General features: G+C 48.1%; 1 protein-coding gene across 10 annotated transcripts in view; it reads left to right on the top strand.

Moving 5' to 3' along the window:
- The first annotated feature begins 1,109 nt into the window (after positions 1 to 1,109).
- The window catches only part of MAPK15 (mitogen-activated protein kinase 15), a 148,496-nt gene continuing 139,717 nt past the window's right edge, over positions 1,110 to 9,888 (top strand). For 3 of the 10 annotated variants that reach the window (XM_065586422.1, XM_065586423.1, XM_065586424.1), the window contains exons 1-3: positions 1,203 to 1,413; positions 8,439 to 8,537; positions 8,997 to 9,026. In XM_065586422.1, the coding sequence (XP_065442494.1) occupies positions 1,345 to 1,413; positions 8,439 to 8,537; positions 8,997 to 9,026 (198 nt within the window). In that variant the 5' untranslated portion in view covers positions 1,203 to 1,344. Of the gene's footprint in view, positions 1,773 to 8,438; positions 8,538 to 8,996; positions 9,027 to 9,888 lie in introns of all 10 variants that reach the window. The other 7 variants (XM_005313733.5, XM_042845387.2, XM_024113783.3 and 4 more) reach the window with 7 other exon arrangements.

Genomic DNA, 9,888 nt, shown 5'->3' with positions numbered 1-9,888 from the left:
TGGGAGTTGCCTTACCACATGTGAGGTCAGTCTAACGAGACAATTCAATTAAGGGAGGAAACCTAACTTTTGTAGTGCTAATGAGAGTGGCCCATTTCAAACAGTTGATAAGAAGGTGTGAGTAACAGTAGGGGGAAATTAGTAGTGGGAAATTAGGTTTAGGTTTTGTAATGATCCAAACACTACCAGTCTTTATTCAGGCCTAATTTGATGGTGTCCAGTTTGCAAATTAATTCCAGTTCTGCAGTTTCCCGTTGGAGTCTGTTTTTGAAGGTTTTTTGTTGAAGAATTGCCACTTTTAGATCTGTTATTGAGTGACCAGGGAGATTGAAGTGTTCTCCTACTGGTTTTTGAATGTTATAATTCCTGATGTCAGATTTGTGTCCATTTATTCTTTTGTGTAGAGACTGTCCGGTTTGGCCAATGTGCATGGCAGAGGGGCATTGCTAGCACAGGATGGCATATATCACGTTGATTACAGTTGGTAATCGTGAGCTGCACTATGGAGTCACAGGCGTCTCCCTGTGATTTTCCCGGAAGCAGGGGTGGCTCCAGGCACCAGCACAGCAAGCGTGTGCCTGGGGTGGCAAGCCGCGGGGGTGGGTGTGCCGGTTGTCGTGAGGACGGCAGTCAGGTGGTGTTCGGCGGCGTGCCTGCGGGAGGTCCGCTGGACCCGGGGTTTCGGCGTTAATTCGGCGGTGGGTACGCGTAAGCGCGGGACCGGCAGATCACCCGCAGAAACGGCGCCGAATCCGTGTGACCACGGACCGCCCGCAGGCGTGCCACTGAAGGCTGCCTGACTGCCGTGCTTGGGGGGGCAAAAACCATAGAGCCGCCCCTGCCCAGAAGCTGAGCGGAGGCCTAATGACAATGGGGGAGCACTCCGCGATAGTTGTGGGTTTAACTTTTTGCAATAGCTGACTTGGCAAACGCCAGCTGTGTAGACGCTGCCCCTCCTCCAAGGCACGGGTCAGGGGAGGACGAGGAGCGGCTCGCGAAGCAGAGAGAGGGCGCCCCCTGGCTTTGGTTCGGTGACCCAACGGCCCGCAGTATTTCCCACACAGGGGGCGAGTGAGACGCTATGCGCATGCGCGCACGGCACTCCTCCCGCTATTTCTATGGCAACAGAAATCAACAGGCCTACTTGCGGTTTGGTCCCGGCGTGCACCTCGGCGGCGGGGTCTCGCGCAGATTCCCCACGTTCAGTCGTGTCTTCAGCGAGGGGAGCCCGCCGGGAGACTGGGGGCGCCTCAGGCGTCAGCATTAGCCGCGTCTCCGCTCCGGGCCCTCGGCTGTGAGCGACCCCGGGGCTTGAGAGGGACCCCCGGCTAGGACTGAGGCAGCATGAGCGTGGCGGAGGTGGAGGAGCTCGTCTCCCAGAAATACGAGATCAAGAAGCGCCTGGGCAAGGGGGTGAGCGCGGCCGATGCCCCCCGGGGTAGGATCTCCTGCGCCTTCTGAGCGCGAGCGGCTGGCTCCTGCCTGAGCCTCGGGAAGCCGGAGGGTGGGATTGAACCCAGGCTGCCTCCTGGTGTGCGGCGTTCGCAGGCTGCCCCCGCCCGGTAACCAGGGGCTGTGGGGGCAGAAACGCCCCTTCCCCCAGGGGTAGCTGGGCTCCTGCTGCCCGGGAGACGGGCTGCGCTGCACGCCGCGGCCGAAGCCCCACGGCTCTGGAAAACGCCAGGGTGGCGACAAGTTAATCCTGAGGCGGGGAGAAAGGGGAACACAAGCAAGTGAAGTGGGAAGCTTGGAATGGCTCCGCCTTCAACTTTGTTTAATGTTAGAGCAGCCCAGTCGGAAACAGTGACCATGTCAGTCCTTTGTCTGAGCAGGGCTGACAGCAAATCCATGTTCGTGCTGTGCTTTCTAAATGCTGACTCTTAATATTAGGCAAGCAAACAACAGGAAAAAGTATCAGAGGGGTAGCTGTGTTAGTCTGAATCTGTAAAAAGTAACAGAGGGTCCTGTGGCACCTTTAAAACTAACAGAAGTATTGGGAGCATAAGCTTTCGTGGGTAAGAACCTCACTTCTTCAGATGCAAGAAGTGAGGTTCTTACCCACAAAAGCTTATGCTCCCAATACTTCTGTTAGTCTTAAAGGTGCCACAGGACCCTCTGTAACAGGAAAAAGGATTTTCCTGCTGATCTAGCCTGAGGGTTGCAGGACTTGCTGGGGTGTTTTACAGTTTAATGCTTTTTAAAGGGTAAACCCAACCAGTTCAGACCTCCCAATTAACTTTCTTAATTAAAATAAAGTTTTAAATGACTCAAGTTGCTGATAAAGTGGAGGAATAGAGGGTTTAAGGAAAAGAGGTAGTTTTAATCCCCTCATCCTTCTACAATGCACGGTTTACCTTTTAAGTAGTGCTTTATGACTCTTCATTTATATTTTCTATTAAAATTAGACTGGGAGCTATTTTTTCATTTTTTTTCCAATAGAAAGCTGGTTGAAAACATTCCTGAAAGGGCAACTAGACTTATTAGGGGGAATGTGGTCTGACGAGGCAAAGAATTTATATAAGAGAAAAGTGAACTACTTCTTAAAATGCATGCAAAACCCTGTAGGCACCTAAACTCACTCAGTGCCTAAGTTTTTCAGGGTAAAACATGCCTACATTTATGCCTCTGGGTATGCTCACTGCTGTCGCACTCTAGGCACCTGACTGTCTATCTACCACTAAAGCCCCAGAGCATTTCTCAAACCAGGGGAAGATAGGCATTCAGCCAGGGCTGGCTCCAGGCACCAGCTTAACAAGCAGGTGCTTGGGGCGGCACCTATGGCAATTCGGGGGCGGCAGGTCCCTCACTCCCTCTAAGAGCGAAGGACCTGCCGCTGAACTGCCGCCACCGATTGTGGCTTTTTTTTGCTTGGGGCAGCAGAAATGCTGGAGCCGGCCCTGCATTCAGCCGCCTAACTTCATGCAGGGCTCAAATTGGTAGGCATGCTTAGAGGCGCCTGTTGGATTGGGTCCCATTCAGAATCGAAGAGGAGGAGCTGTTGCTAACCTTATAACTTGTAGCCCAATGGTTAGGTCACTCACTTAGGATATGGGAGATCCAGATACAATCCCGCATCTGCCAGAGATGGGATTAAGATTTGGCCAGGAGTCTTCCACCTCTCAGATGAGTGCTCTGACAACTGTGCTATGGGATATTCTGATTTGGAGCTCCCTCAATCTGTCCTGTTGAAGCTATTCCACTGTGGATAGATACTAAAATAGTCATTGGGTGAGAGAGTATGAGAGTGCGTGGGAATGACTCTGTAATGCAATTATTCGGGGGTAGCCGTGTTAGTCTGTATCTACAAAAACAACAAGGAGTCTGGTGGCACCTTAAAGACTAACAGATTTATTTGGGCATAAGCTTTCGTGAGTAAAAACCTCACTTCTTCGGTGCATCCGAAGAAGTGAGGTTTTTACTCACGAAAGCTTATGCCCAAATAAATCTGTTAGTCTTTAAGGTGCCACCAGACTCCTTGTTGTTAATGCAATTATTGGGATTCTGGGGAGGTGGGAAAACCTAGGTCCAGTGCTCCTGCTTAAGCCATTCTTTCATTATTGATCCACAATGAGACTGCTTCAACAGGAGAGACTTAGGGAACTCCACATCAGAATATCTCATAGCTCAGTGGTTTGTGAATGCTCTTGAGATGTGGGAAGACCCCTGTTCAAATCCTTTCTCCCCCCCTCTGACAGCCAGGGGGAATTGAACTTGAATCTTCCACATCCCAGGTAAGTGCTCTAACTAGTGGGCTACAAGTTATAAAGTAGGTACCTCTACCACCTCCTCTGGCCATTTTGTGTGGCATGAGGCAGGCACCTAATTCATTCTCACAAGAAATTCCTTAGGCACTTAAGCCAGGTGGAAGGCACTTCTTCATGGATTGCTAAGAAGAGCTAGGCACCTCCCTACAGCCCAGGCTTTTAAGTCACCCGTCTCCAAGAGGGATGGGGCTTAGCACACCCACCTCTTGTTGGCATTTCCCATTAGCTAGCTTAAACAGTTCTCTGCCTAGTGCCTGGCTTTTGAGGATTGCAATCTAAGAGTATGTCTACGCTGCAATAAAACACCCATCACTGGCCCATGTCAGCTGACTTGGGCTCCTGGTGCTCAGGCAGTGGGGCTGTAAATTTGAAATGTAGATATTTGGGCTTGGAGCCTGGGCTCTGGGACCTCGTGAGGGTGGAGGGTCCCAGAGCCAGGTTCCTAGCCCAAGCCCGGATGGCTGCACTGCAAGTCAGCTAACACAGGCTAGCCATGGGTGTTTTATTGCAGTGTAGACATACCCTGAGATGCCTATCTCTCCCCATTCATTATATACAGAAACAATAACAGAAAATGTGGAAATAGCAGAGGTGCTTAATGACTTCTTTATTTTGGTTTTCACCAAGAAGCTTGGTGGTGATTGGATGTCTAACACAGTGAATGCCAGTGAAAATGAGGTAGGATCAGAGGCTAAAATAGGGAAAGAACGAGTTAAAATTACTTAGACAAGTTAGATGTCTTCAAAGAGCTGACTGAGGAGCTATCTGAGCCATTGGCAATTCTTTGGAAAGTCATGGAAGACAGGAGAGATTCTGGAAGACTGGAAAAGGGCAAATATAGTGTCAATCTATAAAAAGGGAAATAAAGACAATCCAGGAAATTACAGACCAGTCATCTTAACTTCTGTGCCTTGAAAGATAATGGAGCAAATAATTAAGCAATCAATTTGCAAACATCTAGAGGATATAGTGATAAGTAACTATCAGCATGGATTTGTGTCAAACCAACCTGATAGCTTTCTTCGAAAGGGTAACAGATTTTGTGGATGGGGGAGGGGGGAAGTGGTAGACATGGTATATCTTGACTTTAGTAAGGCTTTTGATAGTGTCTCGCATAACCGTCTCATAAACAAACTAGGGAAATACAACCTAGATGGAGCTGCTGTAAGATGGGTGCATAACTAGTTGGAAAACTGTTCCCAGAGAGTAGTTCTCAATGGTTCAGTCACGCTGGAAGGGCATAATGCATGGGGTCCTGCAGGAATCAGTTCTGGGTCCAATTCTGTTCAATATCTTCATCAATGATTTAGATAATGGCATAGAAAGTACACTTTTATAAAGTTTGCGGACAATACCAAGCTGGGAGGGGTTGCAAGTGCTTTGGAGGAGAGCATTATAATTCAAAATTATCTGGACAAACTGGAGAAATGGTCGGAAGTAAATAGGATGAAATTCAGTAAGGACAAATGCAAAGTACTTCATTTAGGAAGGAACAATAATTTCCCATTTTGTATGCGTGCAACTGACTGTCTAGGAAGAATACTGCGGAAAGGGATCTGGGTGTCCTAGTGGACCACAAGCTAAATATGAGGCAACAGTGTAGCAAAAAAAGCAAACATCATTCTGGGATGTATTAGCAGGAATGTTGTAAGCAAGACACGAGAAGTAATTCTTCTGCTCTACTCTGTGCTGATTAGGCCTCAACTGGAGTATCGTGTCCAGTTCTGGGTGCCACATTTCAGGAAAAGTGGACAAATTGGAAAAAGTCCAGAGAAGAGCAACAAAAATGATTCTAGGTCTAGAAAACATGACCTATGAGGGAAGATTGAAGAGCAAGTTAGACAAACACCTGTCAAGGACAGTCTAGATCGGGGTCTTAAACACGCGGCCCGTGGGGCTCTTGTGTGTGGCCTGCCAAGCTCCCCGCGGCCCCTCCCCGCACACACTCCGCTCCTCTGCCTACCGGTGGGATTGCCTCCTGACCCTGCGAGCCTCACACTGCTCTCTGAAGCAGCCGGCAGCATGCCCCTTTGGGCCGGGGGGAGGGGGAAGGAGGCAGAGGGCTCCGGCATTGCCTACTTCCAGGCATCGCCCCCCACAGCTCCCATTGGCTGGGAACAGGGAACCGTGGCCAATGGGAGCTTCGTGGGAGGTACCTGGAGGAGCAGCAAGAGCATGGTTCCAGCTGCTTCCTGGAACGAAGCAGCACGGAGCCGGGGGCCAAGGCAGGCAGGGAGCCTGACCTGGCCCCAGTGAGCGCCGCTGCCACCCCGGAGCCGCTCTAGGTAAGCGGCACCAGGCTGGAGCTCACATCCTGAACCGCTCCTGCACCCCCAAGTCCCTGCCCTGAGCCCCCTGCTGCATCCCATACCCCAGCTCCCTGCCCTGAGCCACCTGCTGCACTCTGCACCCTGACCCCCTGCCACACCCCCTTGTACCCCACACACCAACTCCCTGCCCTGAGCACCCTGCACACCTCCTGCACCTCAATTCCCTGCCCTCAGCCCCCACTGCACCTTGCACCCTTTCTGCACCCCCTGGAGGCAGCGTTGGGGTGGGGACTTCAGGGAAGGGATTGGGGTGGTGCAGGGAAGAGGTGGGGCAGGAGCGGGGCCTAATTGGAAGGGGTGGAGTGGGGGCGGGGCCAGAGTCAGTGGGGGGTGAGTGTCAGTGATGTGGCCCTCGGGCCAATGCACTAGTCCTCATGCGGCCCTTGGGGTCATCTGAGTTTGAGACCCCTGGTCTAGATCGGCGTGGACAAACTTTTTGGCCCGAGGGCCACATCAGGGAACAGAAATTGTATGGCGGGTGGTGTGGGCTCTGGGGTGGGGTTGGGGGTGAGAGGTTTGGGGTGCAGGAGGGTGCTCTGGGCTGGGATCGAGGGGTTTGAAGAGTGGGAAGGGGATAAGGGCTGGGGAAGGGGGTTGGGGTGTGGGGAAAGGCTCAGGGGGTGCAGGCTCTGAGCGGCGCTTACCTCAAGTGGCTCCCCGAAGCAGTGACATGTTCCTATGTGGAGGCGCGGCCAGGAATCTCTGCACGTTGCCCCATCCACAGGCACCACCCCTGCAGCTCCAATTGGTGCGTGTAGCAGCCGGAGTGGGGCCATGCCACAGCTTCCAGGAGCCGCATGGTGTGGCCCCCGACCCTGCGCCCCGGCTGGAGCGGGGCTGGGCCATGCGGCACTGCTCGCAGGCCAGCTTAAAACGGCTTGTGTGCCGGATCCTGCCCGTGGGCCATAGTTTGCCCACCCCTGGTCTAGATAATACTCACTCCTGTCATGAGTGCAGGGGACTGGACTAGATGACCTCTTGAGGTCCCTTCCACTCCTATGGGTCTATGACTGTATAGAGCGCCTAGGCACCTAACTTGGCTTTGTGGATCTCAGTGGTGTTCTTGTATCTTCTAGGCACCTAAAAGTTAGTCACCTTGACACTCAGCGTTGCATTACTTGAGTCCCTTTGTGCATCCCATCCCTTATGCCTACTGCAGTTCAGTATTTTGCCCGTATCAGTACCCTTTGTTTAAACTCTTAGCTAGTTTTCAATCCACATGACAGTATCATTTAAGATAATTTGAATTCTTTTTTCTGTTAAGATTTTTGTGAGAAACTGTATTACATGCTTTACTAAAATCAAGATATAGAACATCTTCTGCAGGCTCATCATCAGCTAATAATATAATTCTATCAAACATATTGATAGGACAAATTCACAGTGCATAACTTTATTCACGCTAAACTTCTTATGGTCCTAAGAGTCCCTCAAAAACATTTAATATATAATATAATTAAGATCAAGTGCTTAATAGGATTTTAAAAATGACTGAATATTTAGGGGAAGGATTGTCTTGTGGCTAAGGTACTGAAATGAGGTTTAGGAGATATGAGTGCAATTCCCAGCTCTGTCACAACTTCCTGTGTTACCTTGCTGAGCAAATCATTTAATATTTTTGTGCCTCAGTTCATAATATGTAAAATGGGGCTAATACTTCCATTCTCCTACTTTTTGTCTTGTGTATGTATATATTGTAAGCTCTTTGAGACAGAGACTGTCTGATAGTATGTAAACACATAGGCCCAGATCCACAGATATTTAGGCTTCTTAGGAGCATATAGTACAATTGCATCCCATTCTCAGTTGGTGTCACTAGGTGCTAATGTAATAAAAATAACTATATGGGTAATGAGACTGTCCAGAATTACATTGGATAGAATAACATTTTTTTTATACTTAAAAGTATAATGCTTCAGTGTCTAAGCTGATCTCTGACAGGGGTTAGGAAGAAACTTCTCTTATGGACAAGATTTTCCTTAACTGTCTATTGTAGGGTTTCTTGCACCTTCTTCTTAAGCATCTGATGCTGGCTACAGTCAAAGACGTGATACTGTACTAGAAGGACCCCACTAGTTTGATCCAGTGTGACAGTTCTTGTGTGACAAAAGTATTGCCCCTTTTTATAGATAAATCTAGCAAGATTTATTCTTTACATCCCTCAATCCTAACAGTGTTTTTTATTGATCCTGGTCTCTTTACCCTTTAGATGTTTAATGATTTATTTTTTCTGTTAATACTTTCTAAGAACATTCTCTTCCCCCGGCCCTAACTGAATCTAGGGACTGAAAGGAAGTTGGTGTGGGTGATATAACTGGTGGATCCATCTATCCTTTTTACCTAGGCCTACGGAATTGTTTGGAAAGCAATTGATCGCAGGACAGGAGAAATAGTTGCTGTCAAGAAGATCTTTGATGCTTTTAGGAACAGAACAGATGCTCAGGTAAAGAACTGTTTTACCAATGTATTCTGAAAGACATGCATGGTGAGTACAGGGGTACTTCAAAGAGTCACACATTGACCTAGATGGGTAGATCTCTGGAACTTGTTGCCACAAGGTATTAAGGACAAGAGCATAGTAAGTGATTTGACATTTATATGGGTAATAAGAATTTCACCCTCTATAGCTTACACTAGTTAGGATAAAAATGTATAAGAGGTAGCCAAACCTCATGTGTCATGATGTAACTAACCACTGACTGGCTGATGTTAAGAAGAACCTTCTTCTATAGCCATGTAAATATTTTCATGTTACCAAGCAATTAGATTTTTCCTAGTCTGACCCCCACACATGACACTCCACTCCTTAATAAATGGAGTTTAACCATCGTACTGGGCAGTCACTTCCTCTTCCATCTATGATCTTATTGCTGTGACAGTAAATATTTTTGTTTATTTCTAGAGAACATTCCGGGAAATTATGTTCCTGCAGGTAAGTAACATGTCTTCTCCCCTCTGATGTATCCTTTAGCTCTCCTTTGTATCTCTTCCAGCCAGCATCCGCTTCTTTCCTTCTCATCCTTTGGTTGTAGTGCAGTGGCTACTGTCACCACCTCTTGTCATGTCTCAATCATTCTTTTCTGTGTTTGTCTCAGCAGTAGCAAGCAGTCTTTCCATGACTAGTTAAAAAAAAAAAAAAAAATCTGGTGGTGTTCCTCCCAGAGTGTCTGTCTGACTTGTCTGTGGCTTCACTACTCTTTTATATTCTTAACTACACTCCTGTCATTGTTTCTGATCTATAATCAGTCTCACTCCACCTGCCTCCTTTCTTCCCTTTTTGAAATGATGTATCCTGCACATGGCCAATCCTTGGTTTTAGCTCTTGTGCATTTCATTAGATGCTCTGGTAGGAAGGTAATGCTGTCAGGTTTGGAAGTCCTTGTCTGGGGAAAGAAGGCATGTGGTGCTCAAGACTAGAGGCCCTGGTTTGGTAGGGAAGAAGGTGAAAGATGTTCCTTACTTGAACTGTGAGGGAGAAAGCTTGATCACTTGAAATAACCAAAACTTGACAGAATCCTGTAAAATGTATTGTAAGGAGCAGTTCTAGACATAGATTTGAAGGTCAGAAGGGACCATTGTGATAATCTATTCTCACCTCCTGTATTATACAGGCCACAGAACCTCCCCAAAATAATTCCTAGAACATATCTTTTAGTAAAACATTTCAACTTGATTTAAAAATGGTCAGTGATGGACCCTCCACCACAACCCATGGTAAACTGTTCCAATGGTTAATTACCCTGACTGTCAAAAATTTATCCCTTATTTCCAGTCTGAACTTGTCTACTTTCAGC

This window comes from Chrysemys picta, chromosome 2 (assembly GCF_011386835.1).
Source record: "Chrysemys picta bellii isolate R12L10 chromosome 2, ASM1138683v2, whole genome shotgun sequence".
Classification (NCBI taxonomy): Eukaryota; Metazoa; Chordata; order Testudines; family Emydidae; genus Chrysemys; species Chrysemys picta.
This window is presented reverse-complemented; position numbering and strand designations above follow the sequence as displayed.